This window comes from Oncorhynchus keta, chromosome 33 (assembly GCF_023373465.1).
Source record: "Oncorhynchus keta strain PuntledgeMale-10-30-2019 chromosome 33, Oket_V2, whole genome shotgun sequence".
Taxonomy (NCBI): Eukaryota; Metazoa; Chordata; class Actinopteri; order Salmoniformes; family Salmonidae; genus Oncorhynchus; species Oncorhynchus keta.
The window spans coordinates 18063333-18085332 of record NC_068453.1 but is presented as its reverse complement, the minus strand read 5'-3'; the positions used below and the strand labels follow the sequence as shown (position 1 = coordinate 18085332).

General features: G+C 50.4%; 1 protein-coding gene across 1 annotated transcript in view; it reads right to left on the bottom strand.

Moving 5' to 3' along the window:
* Positions 1–22000, bottom strand: part of LOC118365973 (mitogen-activated protein kinase 11-like) — a 29398-nt gene that overhangs the window by 3054 nt on the left and 4344 nt on the right. The window contains exons 2-11 of the mRNA XM_052492313.1: positions 3200–3329; positions 3032–3090; positions 2717–2828; positions 2175–2204; positions 1689–1736; positions 1456–1570; positions 1163–1234; positions 698–777; positions 370–448; positions 21–194 (exon numbers count right to left, since the gene is read on the bottom strand). Coding sequence (XP_052348273.1) covers positions 21–194; positions 370–448; positions 698–777; positions 1163–1234; positions 1456–1570; positions 1689–1736; positions 2175–2204; positions 2717–2828; positions 3032–3090; positions 3200–3329 — 899 coding nt within the window. The remainder of the gene's footprint in view (positions 1–20; positions 195–369; positions 449–697; positions 778–1162; positions 1235–1455; positions 1571–1688; positions 1737–2174; positions 2205–2716; positions 2829–3031; positions 3091–3199; positions 3330–22000) is intronic.

Here is a 22000-nt window from a genome sequence, read left to right as displayed (position 1 = left end):
TCTCTCTCTTGCTCTCTCACCTTTCCACTCCTCTAGTGTGCGGTCCTTGCTCTCCAGCGTCTGGTCGTAGGGCAGGGCCTCTGGTTCGTCGTCCGGGTCGTGGTACTGGGAGAAATAAGGGTGGGAGAGAGCCTCACTGGCAGAGATACGCCCATCACAGTCCAGAACCAGCATGCGCTTCAGTAAATTCACAGCTGAGGGAGAGAGGGAGGGAGAGAGAAGAATAAAGATGCAGAGAGAAAGATGTAGACCGAGATTAAGATGTAGGCACAAAGGGAAAAATATTACAAAGCTGCCTTATGTAATCCATAGCCTTGGTTTAAAATTTGCCTCCAGCAAATTCAGTTATCGGGTATGACTCAGTCTCACCCATTGGGTTGGCTCCTCTGAACATCTTCTCTAAGTCCTGCTGGGGCATGAAGGGTAGAGACTGGATATATTTCTGAGCCTATGAATAGGAAGCAATGTACAACGACACACGTGACAATGTGTACAGTACATTGCAGGGCCAACTGATCTATCAATTGAGAAATCAATCATGCTACAAGCAAAATATTGAATAATCTATCATCAAATTAGTCAATCAATTACACCGATCAATGGATGTCAGGGGATCATCAGTATCATTAAAGCATTGCTATAGCTAAATGATCCATTCAACTTTCCCATCTCTCCCTCTATTTCTCCATCTTCTCACATGTTCAGAAGAGATCTTCTGTAGAAGGTCAGGGGTCGGGGTGCCCACCACCTCCATAATCCTCTTCAGCTGGTCGATATCTTAGATCAGGAGGGGTTAATTAAGGGCCATCATGATCGTGAAAAAGTAATTTGTTAGTTTTATGCAGACAGCATACTCCTACAATTGAGGACCCAATACAGACATACAAAGCAGTAAATCACATTCCTATTTGTTTCAGTCTTTAGACTCTGTACAGTGACAGCCAATACAATTCAGTCCATTGTGAACTTCCTTTCCTTTCAGTCACTCTCAATACACTTCCCCTTCAGACAGAAAGGCTATATCTCTAGATGGGATTGTGATGCAAATATGGGAGGAGCTGATGTGTGTCCATAGAGCAGTATTGGTGGTAACAGCGCTGGAGAGCGGTTGTGGAGTGTAGTGCACTCAGTCTCAAGCCATGTCCGTTTTAGTGAAAGATACAGTCGTTGCCTGGAAACAGGACCTTCCCCTTCAGCAGCTCTCCCATGATGCATCCCACTGACCAGATATCCACTATAACAGAGGCGTTAACATTCAGTCGTCATAACAACAGGATTTTACGATTAGCCATAACGGCACAGATATAGCTAGCTAATTTCTCTTTCTGGATAGAACTGCATGATGATAGAGTATGTGTTTGGTTGTTATATTAGAAGGTGTCTGGTAATGTGTGGTGTGAAATGAGAATCTTGGTTTTATGATCATTTTTGGGTTGTGTGAGTGTGGATCTGTACCTGTCTGATTGTAGTGCATCCAATTAAGCATGATCTCTGGCGCTCGATACCAGCGAGTCGCCACGTACCCCGTCATCTCATCATCCGTCTGTCTGGCCAATCCAAAGTCAAGGATCTGGGGGAGAGAGAGACACAGGTTGTCATGGTGATAGCCCTTACCAAGTTGGGGGGGGGGGTTGTGTTGTGATTGTCTGAGGCGTTGAGGAGTTGGGTGGCTGGGCCACTGGTCTTACCCTCAGCTCGCAGTCCTCGTTCACTGCCACGTTACTTGGTTTTAGGTCCTGTGAGACAGACACATGAAAAAAGACAGAACGTTCAACACAAAGACTGTCTGAGGGACAGGGGAAAAGAAAGGGAGAAAGCCATGCAGACAGACAGACAGACAGACAGACAGGCAGACAGACAGACAGACAGACAGGCAGGCAGGCAGGCAGGCAGGCAGGCAGGCAGGCAGGCAGGCAGGCAGGCAGACAGACAGACAGACAGACAGACAGACAGACAGACAGACAGACAATCTCTCTCTAACACACTCACACAATATGATATGATCTACTTTCACACATACCGGTACATTTTAAAATACAGAATTGCCTTTAAAGGCAATAAAGCACTCAGGATAGACAATTGCTATCCAGGAGACTGCCTTTATGAAAAGAGGGGAAGAGGAAAAATGTAAAGAGTGGGCAAGTAGAGAAGAGAAGAGGAAAGCCACCACTCACTCTGTGGATCAGTCCTGCTGAATGGATGTACTGTTCAGGGGGAGACGGAAAAGGGACATGGCAGCGGGATTGGGGGAGGAGTGGGTGGAGAGAGGAAAGAATGGAGAGAGAGAGAGAGAGAGGTCAACAGTGTATTCCAACATTGGCCCCTGTCTAAAAGGGTCTACATTTTTTGTTAATTCCTTGGTAACTAGGTTTGCTAGTTACTTGGCTGGCTGGTCAGTCCCCTGTTAACTGTACTACCTAGTGAGCCAGGCATAATGTAGCTTTCAAACTTAGCAGTATATCCGAGTTTATAATCAAATTTCAGGGTACAGTATATATACCATTTCAGAGGATGTTAAGGGATTTTCTAGTAAATTATAGCCAGTAGTTTTATAGTATAAAAAGGATGATCATGGTGTTTGAGGTTCAATTGTGGCACATTGAAATACGTAACAGTTGCCTTTGAGTTAAAACAATTATAATCAGGGAAGGTTGCTTTGTACTGTCAGTGTATGGGATAGTATGTATAAAAACATGTCTAAACATGATACAACTACCTTGAGGCCTCTGAGCAGCTGGTAAATAAGAAACTGCACATGCTCATCAGAGAGACGCTGGAATTTGACTATGTTGTTCAGGTCTGCCCCCATCAAGTTGGTTACCAGGTAGCTGGAAAGAGGAGGAGGGAGGAGGAGGAGGGGACTTTTAGAACAGTGCGTGGAGATGTTCCATTTCAGTTAGACAGTACATGCCTTGAATCCTGGTGAAAAGCTCTATTTAAATGCAACATGTTATCATCAGAATAACCATGAGAGTATAATCACTGTATGGGGTATGTTGGACATCCTAGTGCTCTTTCAGTAGTCACTCACACTTCATGGAAGTCCTCTAGCGATGCAGCAGGGGAGAATACATCCAGTAGTCCTATTACCTGTTCAGGGAGAAGGTTGATGCCAAAGAATTACAACTCTATTGTGCATTATCAAGGCCATTTAGGTCAACTAGCCAACATGGGAGGTCTTCAACCACTCCTTACTCACATTCTCATGTTTCATGTGCTTGAGTAGCCGGAGCTCGCGGTACGAGCGCCTACTGTGGATAAGGGACTGGAAAGGCCGAGACAGCTTCTTCACCGCCACCTTCTGTCGTAGCCGCACGTCATATGCTGAGCTGTGTGTGTGTAGGGGGGAGATGAGCGACAGCAGATTACAAAATGAAATGCATTGCTTTCAAACATGTTGATCATTAAATGATTAGATTCATTATTGTTTCCTTTGAAGTGCAAATGTATGTATGTATGTATGAGTAGTGTACTGGTGTTGCGCTGCCGTCTTCTTGTTGACAGTGTTATTTCTACTTCGGCAGCATTTGATGCAACATCTTACTCAATTCCGATGTTGCACAGAGAGAAGGAGTGTTAGGGGAAATGAAAAAAGAGACTAGGCAATAACATTATAGAGGAATGAAGAGACAAAGGAGAGTACTGTAGAAGGAGTAGAGAAGGTCAGAGAGAGATTGAGGGAGAGCAAGAGATGAGGGAGGGGACAGGAAGTACCAGACAGGAAATAAAAGTGTTTGAGAAATCGAAAGAAACTGGACAGAATGAAAGAAGAAGCAGTAAAGGAGATGAGAAAGAGGAATTGTGAAGTAAAGAGGAAGGAGAGGCAGCACAGAACCACAACGGCACGAGAAGTTAAAACAACCACTTAAATCACTGTCATTATCAACCTGACCTTTAACCCCTTTAACCAGCCTGCGAGGAGCACTACACCATTACTACGTTGTTACCTGCGGCCTGCCATGTGTACAACACAAAAGGCCATGCACATACCTGAAGGCATCGCCTTCAGACAAGGCCAAGTGCATTCATTTCATGCACAGCCACAGAAGCACCTGCTGCTTCCCCAGATGCCCCTGTTAAATGTTAGCCAAACAGGCAGCTAGCATACCATCATCTTTCCATGACACAAGCCAGACCTCTCCGTCACACACACACACACACACACACACACACACACACACACACACACACACACACACACACACACACACACACACACACACACACACACACACACACACACACACACACACACACACACACACACACTCTGCCATCTCATCTTCCATACATGGCTGTCCACCTCACTGCCCACAACTCCACAGGCAGGCTGTGCATCGATTTCTGCAACTGACTGTCTTCCATCTCAGAACGTTTTATCAGCCGTTACAGTAATGCAGCGCAATATCTGATGCAAAGTCATTTGGATTTCTCTCTCACTTTCTCTCTCTCTCTTCATCTAGCTATCTATATTGACTTTAGACTTAAGCATATGCAATCATTCAAAGGAAATAGTGGGGCATACATGAAAGCATCTGCCAGAGCATCTTGTTTGCACCTAGAATTCAAAATGAAGGATGCTTGCTTTTATTCTCCAGCATCTTGCTCCCCACAGCATGTTAACACTGATAGACAGTTCTATGTACTTGAGATTATATTTCATGTGTGCGTTCATCCGAGAGCTTCGGCAGTCATCGCTTGTCCTCTCACGTTGTAAACAAACTCTGCACAACAGCGTCGGCTAAATGGCACCGCAGCGACATGATAATAGCTCTTTAAGCAGCCAAACCCCTACAAATACCACACACTCACAGTAGCCATGATTTGCATAGTGTTGCTGCAACAGTTGAAATGGGCACATGGAATTGAGTTATTTTGACTAAATGAAGCATTCATGATGCAAGCGCAAACATTTGCACAACGCTATATTACTGTTACATAACGTTACACCAACAAAGAGTTCCCCAGTTCCATTGTGAAAAATATGTTCAGTATCATGGACAAGTTCTAAACCCATCAGTCAGAACGAATTAGAGTTATATTACTGGCCAAGACGTTCCAACTTCCTTTCAGGAGACCGATGGAAGGAAAAGTAACCATTGAGATTGAATTAGGGGTTTGCAGTCTGCATGCTGAGCGGGAAATGAGAAATGATACGACTTGGGAAAGCGAAGGGAAGTGGCAGTACGATGTCTCAAGAATGACAACTATTGTCATTACGCGTGACTGGTGTTTTGCAGTCTATGAAAAGCTTTCCAGTTATTGGAATAAATTCTATTTGAAGTAGCAACCACATTTGTGAAAATCTCAGACATTCCAATGCATTTTAAATGTGCATTTTCATTCAGATATGAGTTTTGATGCCTGCTGGTATAATGATGGAAAACTAATACATGTGTCTATGTGATGTTCTGCATGCCATAAGATTGCTGAACAGTTCATCAAATGGCTACCCTGACTATTTGCCAGGGGTGTAAAATACTTTAGAGTACTACTTAAGTCTTTTTTTTGGGTATCTGTAATTGACTTTACTGTTTATATTTGACAACTTTTACTTTACTACATTTTCCCTGACACCCGAAAGTGCTCGTTACATTTTGAATGTTAAGTAGGACAGAAAATGGTCCAATTCACACACTTATCAATATAACCTCTCTGGTCATTCCTACTAAACACAAATGTAAATGATCTCTGTTGGAGTGTGACCCTGGCTATCCGTAAATTTAAAAAAAGACAATTGTGTCGTCTGGTTTGCTTAATATAATGAATTTTACTTTTAATGCTTAAGCATATTTTAGCAATTACATTTACTTTTGATACTTAAGTGTATTTAAAACCAAATACATTTAGACTTTTACTCAAGTTGTTTTTTACGGGATGACTTTAACTTTTACTTCAGTCATTTTCTATTAAGGTATCTTTTACTTTTACTCAAAGTATGACAATTGGGTACTTTTTCCACCACTGCCATTTGCATTGACCCCCTTTTTTATTTGCACTGGCTCTATGCCCACTCACTGGACTATACCCACACACTGGACTATACCCACACACTGGCTCTATGCCCACTCACTGGACTATACCCACACACTGGCTCTATGCCCACTCACTGGACTATACCCACACACTGGCTCTATGCCCACTCACTGGACTATACCCACACACTGGCTCTATGCCCACTCACTGGACTATACCCACACACTGGCTCTATGCCCACTCACTGGACTATACCCACACACTGGCTCTATGCCCACTCACTGGACTATACCCACACACTGGCTCTATGCCCACTCACTGGACTATACCCACACACTGGCTCTATGCCCACTCACTGGACTATACCCACACTGGCTCTATGCCCACTCACTGGACTATACCCACACACTGACTCTATGCCCACTCACTGGACTATACCCACACACTGGCTCTATGCCCACTCACTGGACTATACCCACACACTGGCTCTATGCCCACTCACTGGACTATACCCACACACTGGCTCTATGCCCACTCACTGGACTATACCCACACACTGGCTCTATGCCCACTCACTGGACTATACCCACACACTGGCTCTATGCCCACTCACTGGACTATACCCACACACTGGCTCTATGCCCACTCACTGGACTATACCCACACACTGACTATATGCCCACTCACTGGACTATACCCACACACTGGCTCTATGCCCACTCACTGGACTATACCCACACACTGACTCTATGCCCACTCACTGGACTATACCCACACACTGGCTCTATGCCCACTCACTGGACTATACCCACACACTGGCTCTATGCCCACTCACTGGACTATACCCACACACTGGCTCTATGCCCACTCACTGGACTATACCCACACACTGGCTCTATGCCCACTCACTGGACTATACCCACACACTGGCTCTATGCCCACTCACTGGACTATACCCACACACTGGCTCTATGCCCACTCACTGGACTATACCCACACACTGACTCTATGCCCACTCACTGGACTATACCCACACACTGGCTCTATGCCCACTCACTGGACTATACCCACACACTGGCTCTATGCCCACTCACTGGACTATACCCACACACTGGCTCTATGCCCACTCACTGGACTATACCCACACACTGGCTCTATGCCCACTCACTGGACTATACCCACACACTGGCTCTATGCCCACTCACTGGACTATACCCACACACTGACTATATGCCCACTCACTGGACTATACCCACACACTGGCTCTATGCCCACTCACTGGACTATATCCACACACTGACTCTATGCCCACTCACTGGACTATACCCACACACTGGCTCTATGCTCACTCACTGGACTATACCCACACACTGACTCTATGCCCACTCACTGGACTATACCCACACACTGGCTCTATGCCCACTCACTGGGCTCTATGCTATACCCACACACTGGCTCTATGCCCACTCACTGGACTATACCCACACACTGGCTCTATGCCCACTCACTGGACTATACCCACACACTGGCTCTATGCCCACTCACTGGACTATACCCACACACTGGCTCTATGCCCACTCACTGGACTATACCCACACACTGGCTCTATGCCCACTCACTGGACTATACCCACACACTGGCTCTATGCCCACTCACTGGACTATACCCACACACTGACTCTATGCCCACTCACTGGACTATACCCACACACGGGCTCTATGCCCACTCACTGGACTATACCCACACACTGGCTCTATGCCCACTCACTGGACTATACCCACACACTGGCTCTATGCCCACTCACTGGACTATACCCACACACTGGCTCTATGCCCACTCACTGGACTATACCCACACACTGACTATATGCCCACTCACTGGACTATACCCACACACTGGCTCTATGCCCACTCACTGGACTATACCCACACACTGACTCTATGCCCACTCACTGGACTATACCCACACACTGGCTCTATGCCCACTCACTGGACTATACCCACACACTGGCTCTATGCCCACTCACTGGACTATACCCACACACTGGCTCTATGCCCACTCACTGGACTATACCCACACACTGGCTCTATGCCCACTCACTGGACTATACCACACACACTGGCTCTATGCCCACTCACTGGACTATACCCACACACTGGCTCTATGCCCACTCACTGGACTATACCCACACACTGACTCTATGCCCACTCACTGGACTATACCCACACACTGGCTCTATGCCCACTCACTGGACTATACCCACACACTGGCTCTATGCCCACTCACTGGACTATACCCACACACTGGCTCTATGCCCACTCACTGGACTATACCCACACACTGGCTCTATGCCCACTCACTGGACTATACCCACACACTGGCTCTATGCCCACTCACTGGACTATACCCACACACTGGCTCTATGCCCACTCACTGGACTATACCCACACACTGGCTCTATGCCCACTCACTGGACTATATCCACACACTGACTCTATGCCCACTCACTGGACTATACCCACACACTGGCTCTATGCCCACTCACTGGACTATACCCACACACTGGCTCTATGCCCACTCACTGGACTATACCCACACACTGGCTCTATGCCCACTCACTGGACTATACCCACACACTGGCTCTATGCCCACTCACTGGACTATACCCACACACTGGCTCTATGCCCACTCACTGGACTATACCCACACACTGGCTCTATGCCCACTCACTGGACTATACCCACACACTGGCTCTATGCCCACTCACTGGACTATACCCACACACTGGCTCTATGCCCACTCACTGGACTATACCCACACACTGGCTCTATGCCCACTCACTGGACTATACCCACACACTGACTCTATGCCCACTCACTGGACTATACCCACACACGGGCTCTATGCCCACTCACTGGACTATACCCACACACTGGCTCTATGCCCACTCACTGGACTATACCCACACACTGGCTCTATGCCCACTCACTGGACTATACCCACACACTGGCTCTATGCCCACTCACTGGACTATACCCACACACTGACTCTATGCCCACTCACTGGACTATACCCACACACTGGCTCTATGCCCACTCACTGGACTATATCCACACACTGGCTCTATGCCCACTCACTGGACTATACCCACACACTGGCTCTATGCCCACTCACTGGACTATACCCACACACTGGCTCTATGCCCACTCACTGGACTATACCCACACACTGGCTTTATGCCCACTCACTGGACTATACCCACACACTGGCTCTATGCCCACTCACTGGACTATACCCACACACTGACTCTATGCCCACTCACTGGACTATACCCACACACGGGCTCTATGCCCACTCACTGGACTATACCCACACACTGGCTCTATGCCCACTCACTGGACTATACCCACACACTGGCTCTATGCCCACTCACTGGACTATACCCACACACTGGCTCTATGCCCACTCACTGGACTATACCCACACACTGGCTCTATGCCCACTCACTGGACTATACCCACACACTGACTATATGCCCACTCACTGGACTATACCCACACACTGGCTCTATGCCCACTCACTGGACTATACCCACACACTGACTCTATGCCCACTCACTGGACTATACCCACACACTGGCTCTATGCCCACTCACTGGACTATACCCACACACTGGCTCTATGCCCACTCACTGGACTATACCCACACACTGGCTCTATGCCCACTCACTGGACTATACCCACACACTGGCTCTATGCCCACTCACTGGACTATACCCACACACTGGCTCTATGCCCACTCACTGGACTATACCCACACACTGGCTCTATGCCCACTCACTGGACTATACCCACACACTGACTCTATGCCCACTCACTGGACTATACCCACACACTGGCTCTATGCCCACTCACTGGACTATACCCACACACTGGCTCTATGCCCACTCACTGGACTATACCCACACACTGGCTCTATGCCCACTCACTGGACTATACCCACACACTGGCTCTATGCCCACTCACTGGACTATACCCACACACTGGCTCTATGCCCACTCACTGGACTATACCCACACACTGACTATATGCCCACTCACTGGACTATACCCACACACTGGCTCTATGCCCACTCACTGGACTATATCCACACACTGACTCTATGCCCACTCACTGGACTATACCCACACACTGGCTCTATGCTCACTCACTGGACTATACCCACACACTGGCTCTATGCCCACTCACTGGACTATACCCACACACTGGCTCTATGCCCACTCACTGGACTATACCCACACACTGGCTCTATGCCCACTCACTGGACTATACCCACACACTGGCTCTATGCCCACTCACTGGACTATACCCACACACTGGCTCTATGCCCACTCACTGGACTATACCCACACACTGGCTCTATGCCCACTCACTGGACTATACCCACACACTGGCTCTATGCCCACTCACTGGACTATACCCACACACTGACTCTATGCCCACTCACTGGACTATACCCACACACGGGCTCTATGCCCACTCACTGGACTATACCCACACACTGGCTCTATGCCCACTCACTGGACTATACCCACACACTGGCTCTATGCCCACTCACTGGACTATACCCACACACTGGCTCTATGCCCACTCACTGGACTATACCCACACACTGACTCTATGCCCACTCACTGGACTATACCCACACACTGGCTCTATGCCCACTCACTGGACTATACCCACACACTGACTCTATGCCCACTCACTGGACTATACCCACACACTGGCTCTATGCCCACTCACTGGACTATACCCACACACTGGCTCTATGCCCACTCACTGGACTATACCCACACACTGGCTCTATGCCCACTCACTGGACTATACCCACACACTGGCTCTATGCCCACTCACTGGACTATACCCACACACTGGCTCTATGCCCACTCACTGGACTATACCCACACACTGGCTCTATGCCCACTCACTGGACTATACCCACACACTGGCTCTATGCCCACTCACTGGACTATACCCACACACTGGCTCTATGCCCACTCACTGGACTATACCCACACACTGGCTCTATGCCCACTCACTGGACTATACCCACACACTGGCTCTATGCCCACTCACTGGACTATACCCACACACTGGCTCTATGCTCACTCACTGGACTATACCCACACACTGGCTCTATGCCCACTCACTGGACTATACCCACACACTGGCTCTATGCCCACTCACTGGACTATACCCACACACTGGCTCTATGCCCACTCACTGGACTATACCCACACACTGGCTCTATGCCCACTCAATGGACTATACCCACACACTGGCTCTATGCCCACTCACTGGACTATACCCACACACTGACTCTATGCCCACTCACTGGACTATACCCACACACTGGCTCTATGCCCACTCACTGGACTATACCCACACACTGGCTCTATGCCCACTCACTGGACTATACCCACACACTGACTCTATGCCCACTCACTGGACTATACCCACACACGGGCTCTATGCCCACTCACTGGACTATACCCACACACTGGCTCTATGCCCACTCACTGGACTATACCCACACACTGGCTCTATGCCCACTCACTGGACTATACCCACACACTGGCTCTATGCCCACTCACTGGACTATACCCACACACTGACTCTATGCCCACTCACTGGACTATACCCACACACGGGCTCTATGCCCACTCACTGGACTATACCCACACACTGGCTCTATGCCCACTCACTGGACTATACCCACACACTGGCTCTATGCTCACTCACTGGACTATACCCACACACTGGCTCTATGCCCACTCACTGGACTATACCCACACACTGGCTCTATGCACACTCACTGGACTATACCCACACACTGGCTCTATGCCCACTCACTGGACTATACCCACACACTGGCTCTATGCCCACTCACTGGACTATACCCACACACTGGCTCTATGCCCACTCACTGGACTATACCCACACACTGGCTCTATGCCCACTCACTGGACTATACCCACACACTGACTCTATGCCCACTCACTGGACTATACCCACACACTGGCTCTATGCCCACTCACTGGACTATACCCACACATTTACATACATTTAAGTCATTTAGCAGACGCTCTTATCCAGAGCGACTTACAAATTGGTGCATACACCTTATGACAACCAGTGGAACAGCCACTTGCATCTAAATCTTGTTGGGGGAGAAGGGGGGTGAGAAGGATTACTTACCCTTACTTACCCTATCCTAGGTATTCCTTGAAGAGGTGGGGTTTCAGGTGTCTCCGGAAGGTGGTGATTGACTCCGCTGTCCTGGCGTCGTGAGGGAGTTTGTTCCACCATTGGGGGCCAGAGCAGCGAACAGTTTTGACTGGGCTGAGCGGGAACTGTACTTCCTCAGTGGTAGGGAGGCGAGCAGGCCAGAGGTGGATGAACGCAGTGCCCTTTGTTTGGGTGTAGGGCCTGATCAGAGCCTGGAGGTACTGAGGTGCCGTTCCCCTCACAGCTCCGTAGGCGAGCACCATGGTCTTGTAGCGGATGCGAGCTTCAACTGGAAGCCAGTGGAGAGAGCGGAGGAGCGGGGTGACGTGAGAGAACTTGGGAAGGTTGAACACCAGACGGGCTGCGGCGTTCTGGATGAGTTGTAGGGGTTTAATGGCACAGGCAGGGAGCCCAGCCAACAGCGAGTTGCAGTAATCAAGACGGGAGATGACAAGTGCCTGGATTAGGACCTGCGCCGCTTCCTGTGTGAGGCAGGGTCGTACTCTGCGGATGTTGTAGAGCATGAACCTACAGGAACGGGACACCGCCTTGATGTTAGTTGAGAACGTCAGGGTGTTGTCCAGGATCACGCCAAGGTTCTTAGCGCTCTGGGAGGAGGACACAATGGAGTTGTCAACCGTGATGGCGAGATCATGGAACGGGCAGTCCTTCCCGGGAGGAAGAGGAGCTCCGTCTTGCTGAGGTTCAGCTTGAGGTGGTGATCCGTCATCCACACTGATATGTCTGCCAGACATGCAGAGATGCGATTCGCCACCTGGTCATCAGAAGGGGGAAAGGAGAAGATTAATTGTGTGTCGTCTGCATAGCAATGATAGGAGAGACCATGTGAGGTTATGACAGAGCCAAGTGACTTGGTGTATAGCGAGAATAAGAGAGGGCCTAGAACAGAGCCCTGGGGGACACCAGTGGTGAGAGCGCGTGGTGAGGAGACAGATTCTCGCCACGCCACCTGGTAGGAGCAACCTGTCAGGTAGGACGCAATCAAGCGTGGGCCGCGCCGGAGATGCCCAACTCGGAGAGGGTGGAGAGGAGGATCTGATGGTTCACAGTATCGAAGGCAGCCGATAGGTCTAGAAGGATGAGAGCAGAGGAGAGAGAGTTAGCTTTAGCAGTGCGGAGCGCCTCCGTGATACAGAGAAGAGCAGTCTCAGTTGAATGACTAGTCTTGAAACCTGACTGATTTGGATCAAGAAGGTCATTCTGAGAGAGATAGCGGTAGAGCTGGCCAAGGACGGCACGCTCAAGAGTTTTGGAGAGAAAAGAGAGAAGGGATACTGGTCTGTAGTTGTTGACATCGGAGGGATCGAGTGTAGGTTTTTTCAGAAGGGGTGCAACTCTCGCTCTCTTGAAGACGGGAGGGACGTAGCCAGCGGTCAGGGATGAGTTGATGAGCGAGGTAAGGTAAGGGAGAAGGTCTCCGGAAATGGTCTGGAGAAGAGAGGAGGGGATAGGGTCAAGCGGGCAGGTTGTTGGGCGGCCGGCCGTCACAAGACGCGAGATTTCATCTGGAGAGAGAGGGAGAGAGAGGTCAGAGCATAGGGTAGGGCAGTGTGAGCAGAACCAGCGGTGTCGTTTGACTTAGCAAACGAGGATCGGATGTCATCGACCTTCTTTTCAAAATGGTTGACGAAGTCATCTGCAGAGAGGGAGGAGGGAGGGGGGAGGATTCAGGAGGGAGGAGAAGGTGGCAAAGAGCTTCCTAGGGTTAGAGGCAGATGCTTGGAATTTAGAATGGTAGAAAGTGGCTTTAGCAGCAGAGACAGAGGAGGAAAATGTAGAGAGGAGGGAGTGAAAGGATGCCAGGTCCGCAGGGAGGCGAGTTTTCCTCCATTTCCGCTCGGCTGCCCGGAGCCCTGTTCTGTGAGCTCGCAATGAGTCGTCGAGCCACGGAGCGGGAGGGGAGGACCGAGCCGGCCTGGAGGATAGGGGACATAGGGAGTCAAAGGATGCAGTAAGGGAGGAGAGGAGGGTTGAGGAGGCAGAATCAGGAGATAGGTTGGAGAAAGTTTGAGCAGAGGGAAGAGAAGATAGGATGGAAGAGGAGAGAGTAGCGGGGAGAGAGAGCGAAGATTGGGACGGCGCGATACCATCCGAGTAGGGGCAGTGTGGGAAGTGTTGGATGAGAGCGAGAGGGAAAAGGATACAAGGTAGTGGTCGGAGACTTGGAGGGGAGTTGCAATGAGGTTAGTGGAAGAACAGCATCTAGTAAAGATGAGGTCAAGCGTATTGCCTGCCTTGTGAGTAGGGGGGAGGGTGAGAGGGTGAGGTCAAAAGAGGAGAGGAGTGGAAAGAAGGAGGCAGAGAGGAATGAGTCAAAGGTAGACGTGGGGAGGTTAAAGTCGCCCAGAACTGTGAGAGGTGAGCCGTCCTCAGGAAAGGAGCTTATCAAGGCATCAAGCTCATTGATGAACTCTCCGAGGAACCTGGAGGGCGATAAATGATAAGGATGTTAAGCTTGAAAGGGCTGGTAACTGTGACAGCATGGAATTCAAAGGAGGCAATAGACAGATGGGTAAGGGGAGAAAGAGAGAAAGACCACTTGGGAGAGATGAGGATCCCGGTGCCACCACCCCGCTGACCAGAAGCTCTCGGGGTGTGCGAGAACACGTGGGCGGACGAGGAGAGAGCAGTAGGAGTAGCAGTGTTATCTGTGGTGATCCATGTTTCCGTCAGTGCCAAGAAGTCAAGGGACTGGAGGGAGGCATAGGCTGAGATGAACTCTGCCTTGTTGGCCGCAGATTGGCAGTTCCAGAGGCTACCAGAGACCTGGAACTCCACGTGGGTCGTACGCTGGGACCACCAGGTTAGGGTGGTCGCGACACGCGGTGTGGGAGCGTTTGTATGGTCTGTGCAGAGAGGAGAGAACAGGGATAGACAGACACATAGTTGACAGGCTACAGAAAAGGCTACGCTAATGCAAGGAAATTGGAATGACAAGCGGACTACACGTCTCGAATGTTCAGAAAGTTAAGCTTACGTAGCAAGAATCTTATTGACTAAAATGATTAAAATGATACAGTACTGCTAAAGTAGGCTAGCTGGCAGTAGCTGCGTTGTTGACACTACACTAATCAAGTCGTTCCGTTGAGTGTAATAATTCTACAGTGCTGCTATTCGGGGCTAGCTGGCTAGCTAGCAGTGTTGTTTACGTTACGTTGAGTTAAAAGAACGACAATAGCTGGCTAGCTAACCTAGGGAATCGGTCTAGACTACACAATTATCTTTGAAACAAAGACGGCTATGCAGCTAGCCACGATCAAACAAATCAAACCGCTGCACTGCAATGAAACGAAAATGTGAAACCACCTGACCGGGTTGTTGAATTCAAAACAGCAGACGTTGGCTAGCTGTTAGCAGTTAGCTGTTGGCTAGCTAGCAGAGTCTCCTACGTTAAGGACGACAAATAGCTGGCTAGCGAACCTCAGTGAATTAAGATAATCACTCCAAGGCTACACACACTAAACTACACAATTATCTTGGAAACAAAGACAGCTATGTAGCTAGTTAACACTGAACTAATCAAGTCGTACAGTTGAGTGAATAGCACTACAGTGATGCTAATCTGTGTGCGTTAGCTAGCTCCTGGGCGAATAGCAGTGAAGGCTACGTTAGGGCGACGAAATACGATAATTATGCAATTATCTCTGATACAAGGACGGCTATGTAGCTAGCTAAGAAGAATTGCTATGCCCACTCACTGGACTATACCCACACACTGGCTCTATGCCCACTCACTGGACTATACCCACACACTGGCTCTATGCCCACTCACTGGACTATACCCACACACTGGCTCTATGCCCACTCACTGGACTATACCCACACACTGGCTCTATGCCCACTCACTGGACTATACCCACACACTGACTCTATGCCCACTCACTGGACTATACCCACACACTGGCTCTATGCCCACTCACTGGACTATACCCACACACTGGCTCTATGCCCACTCACTGGACTATACCCACACACTGGCTCTATGCCCACTCACTGGACTATACCCACACACTGGCTCTATGCCCACTCACTGGACTATACCCACACACTGGCTCTATGCCCACTCACTGGACTATACCCACACACTGACTATATGCCCACTCACTGGACTATACCCACACACTGGCTCTATGCCCACTCACTGGACTATATCCAGACACAGACTCTATGCCCACTCACTGGACTATACCCACACACTGGCTCTATGCCCACTCACTGGACTATACCCACACACTGGCTCTATGCCCACTCACTGGACTATACCCACACACTGGCTCTATGCCCACTCACTGGACTATACCCACACACTGGCTCTATGCCCACTCACTGGACTATACCCACACACTGGCTCTATGCCCACTCACTGGACTATACCCACACACTGGCTCTATGCCCACTCACTGGACTATACCCACACACTGGCTCTATGCCCACTCACTGGACTATACCCACACACTGGCTCTATGCCCACTCACTGGACTATACCCACACACTGGCTCTATGCCCACTCACTGGACTATACCCACACACTGACTCTATGCCCACTCACTGGACTATACCCACACACGGGCTCTATGCCCACTCACTGGACTATACCCACACACTGGCTCTATGCCCACTCACTGGACTATACCCACACACTGGCTCTATGCCCACTCACTGGACTATACCCACACACTGGCTCTATGCCCACTCACTGGACTATACCCACACACTGACTCTATGCCCACTCACTGGACTATACCCACACACTGGCTCTATGCCCACTCACTGGACTATACCCACACACTGACTCTATGCCCACTCACTGGACTATACCCACACACTGGCTCTATGCCCACTCACTGGACTATACCCACACACTGGCTCTATGCCCACTCACTGGACTATACCCACACACTGGCTCTATGCCCACTCACTGGACTATACCCACACACTGGCTCTATGCCCACTCACTGGACTATACCCACACACTGGCTCTATGCCCACTCACTGGACTATACCCACACACTGGCTCTATGCCCACTCACTGGACTATACCCACACACTGGCTCTATGCCCACTCACTGGACTATACCCACACACTGGCTCTATGCCCACTCACTGGACTATACCCACACACTGGCTCTATGCCCACTCACTGGACTATACCCACACACGGGCTCTATGCCCACTCACTGGACTATACCCACACACTGGCTCTATGCCCACTCACTGGACTATACCCACACACTGGCTCTATGCTCACTCACTGGACTATACCCACACACTGGCTCTATGCCCACTCACTGGACTATACCCACACACTGGCTCTATGCCCACTCACTGGACTATACCCACACACTGGCTCTATGCCCACTCACTGGACTATACCCACACACTGGCTCTATGCCCACTCAATGGACTATACCCACACACTGGCTCTATGCCCACTCACTGGACTATACCCACACACTGACTCTATGCCCACTCACTGGACTATACCCACACACTGGCTCTATGCCCACTCACTGGACTATACCCACACACTGGCTCTATGCCCACTCACTGGACTATACCCACACACTGACTCTATGCCCACTCACTGGACTATACCCACACACGGGCTCTATGCCCACTCACTGGACTATACCCACACACTGGCTCTATGCCCACTCACTGGACTATACCCACACACTGGCTCTATGCCCACTCACTGGACTATACCCACACACTGGCTCTATGCCCACTCACTGGACTATACCCACACACTGACTCTATGCCCACTCACTGGACTATACCCACACACGGGCTCTATGCCCACTCACTGGACTATACCCACACACTGGCTCTATGCCCACTCACTGGACTATACCCACACACTGGCTCTATGCTCACTCACTGGACTATACCCACACACTGGCTCTATGCCCACTCACTGGACTATACCCACACACTGGCTCTATGCACACTCACTGGACTATACCCACACACTGGCTCTATGCCCACTCACTGGACTATACCCACACACTGGCTCTATGCCCACTCACTGGACTATACCCACACACTGGCTCTATGCCCACTCACTGGACTATACCCACACACTGGCTCTATGCCCACTCACTGGACTATACCCACACACTGGCTCTATGCCCACTCACTGGACTATACCCACACACTGGCTCTATGCTCACTCACTGGACTATACCCACACACTGGCTCTATGCCCACTCACTGGACTATACCCACACACTGGCTCTATGCCCACTCACTGGACTATACCCACACACTGGCTCTATGCCCACTCACTGGACTATACCCACACACTGGCTCTATGCCCACTCACTGGACTATACCCACACACTGGCTCTATGCACACTCACTGGACTATACCCACACACTGGCTCTATGCCCACTCACTGGACTATACCCACACACTGGCTCTATGCTCACTCACTGGACTATACCCACACACTGGCTCTATGCCCACTCACTGGACTATACCCACACACTGGCTCTATGCCCACTCACTGGACTATACCCACACACTGGCTCTATGCCCACTCACTGGACTATACCCACACACTGGCTCTATGCCCACTCACTGGACTATACCCACACACTGGCTCTATGCCCACTCACTGGACTATACCCACACACTGACTCTATGCCCACTCACTGGGCTCTATGCCCACTCACTGGACTATACCCACACACTGGCTCTATGCCCACTCACTGGACTATACCCACACACTGGCTCTATGCCCACTCACTGGACTATACCCACACACTGGCTCTATGCCCACTCACTGGACTATACCCACACACTGGCTCTATGCCCACTCACTGGACTATACCCACACACTGACTCTATGCCCACTCACTGGACTATACCCACACACTGGCTCTATGCCCACTCACTGGACTATACCCACACACACTGGCTCTACTATACCCACACACTGACTCTATGCCCACTCACTGGACTATACCCACACACTGGCTCTATGCCCACTCACTGGACTATACCCACACACTGGCTCTATGCCCACTCACTGGACTATACCCACACACTGGCTCTATGCCCACTCACTGGACTATACCCACACACTGGCTCTATGCCCACTCACTGGACTATACCCACACACTGGCTCTATGCCCACTCACTGGACTATACCCACACACTGGCTCTATGCCCACTCACTGGACTATACCCACACACTGGCTCTATGCCCACTCACTGGACTATACCCACACACTGGCTCTATGCCCACTCACTGGACTATACCCACACACGGGCTCTATGCCCACTCACTGGACTATACCCACACACTGGCTCTATGCCCACTCACTGGACTATACCCACACACTGGCTCTATGCTCACTCACTGGACTATACCCACACACTGGCTCTATGCCCACTCACTGGACTATACCCACACACTGGCTCTATGCCCACTCACTGGACTATACCCACACACTGGCTCTATGCCCACTCACTGGACTATACCCACACACTGGCTCTATGCCCACTCAATGGACTATACCCACACACTGGCTCTATGCCCACTCACTGGACTATACCCACACACTGGCTCTATGCCCACTCACTGGACTATACCCACACACTGGCTCTATGCCCACTCACTGGACTATACCCACACACTGGCTCTATGCCCACTCACTGGACTATACCCACACACTGACTCTATGCCCACTCACTGGACTATACCCACACACGGGCTCTATGCCCACTCACTGGACTATACCCACACACGGGCTCTATGCCCACTCACTGCCCACTCACTGGACTATACCCACACACTGGCTCTATGCCCACTCACTGGACTATACCCACACACTGGCTCTATGCCCACTCACTGGACTATACCCACACACTGACTCTATGCCCACTCACTGGACTATACCCACACACGGGCTCTATGCCCACTCACTGGACTATACCCACACACTGGCTCTATGCCCACTCACTGGACTATACCCACACACTGGCTCTATGCCCACTCACTGGACTATACCCACACACTGGCTCTATGCCCACTCACTGGACTATACCCACACACTGGCTCTATGCACACTCACTGGACTATACCCACACACTGGCTCTATGCCCACTCACTGGACTATACCCACACACTGGCTCTATGCCCACTCACTGGACTATACCCACACACTGGCTCTATGCCCACTCACTGGACTATACCCACACACTGGCTCTATGCCCACTCCTGGACTATACCCACACACTGGCTCTATGCCCACTCACTGGACTATACCCACACACTGGCTCTATGCTCACTGGACACTGGCCCACTCACTGGACTACCCACACACTGGCTCTATGCCCACTCACTGGACTATACCCACACACTGGCTCTATGCCCACTCACTGGACTATACCCACACACTGGCTCTATGCCCACTCACTGGACTATACCCACACACTGGCTCTATGCCCACTCACTGGACTATACCCACACACTGGCTCTATGCCCACTCACTGGACTATACCCACACACTGGCTCTATGCCCACTCACTGGACTATACCCACACACTGGCTCTATGCTCACTCACTGGACTATACCCACACACTGGCTCTATGCCCACTCACTGGACTATACCCACACACTGGCTCTATGCCCACTCACTGGACTATACCCACACACTGGCTCTATGCCCACTCACTGGACTATACCCACACACTGGCTCTATGCCCACTCACTGGACTATACCCACACACTGGCTCTATGCCCACTCACTGGACTATACCCACACACTGACTCTATGCCCACTCACTGGACTATACCCACACACTGGCTCTATGCCCACTCACTGGACTATACCCACACACTGGCTCTATGCCCACTCACTGGACTATACCCACACACTGGCTCTATGCCCACTCACTGGACTATACCCACACACTGGCTCTATGCCCACTCACTGGACTATACCCACACACTGACTCTATGCCCACTCACTGGACTATACCCACACACTGGCTCTATGCCCACTCACTGGACTATACCCACACACTGGCTCTATGCCCACTCACTGGACTATACCCACACACTGGCTCTATGCTCACTCACTGGACTATACCCACACACTGGCTCTATGCCCACTCACTGGACTATACCCACACACTGGCTCTATGCCCACTCACTGGACTATACCCACACACTGGCTCTATGGACCCACTCACTGGACCCACTCACTGGACTATACCCACACACTGGCTCTATGCCCACTCACTGGACTATACCCACACACTGGCTCTATGCCCACTCACTGGACTATACCCACACACTGGCTCTATGCCCACTCACTGGACTATACCCACACACTGGCTCTATGCCCACTCACTGGACTATACCCACACACTGGCTCTATGCACACTCACTGGACTATACCCACACACTGGCTCTATGCCCACTCACTGGACTATACCCACACACTGGCTCTATGCCCACTCACTGGACTATACCCACACACTGGCTCTATGCCCACTCACTGGACTATACCCACACACTGGCTCTATGCCCACTCACTGGACTATACCCACACACTGGCTCTATGCACACTCACTGGACTATACCCACACACTGGCTCTATGCCCACTCACTGGACTATACCCACACACTGGCTCTATGCTCACTCACTGGACTATACCCACACACTGGCTCTATGCCCACTCACTGGACTATACCCACAC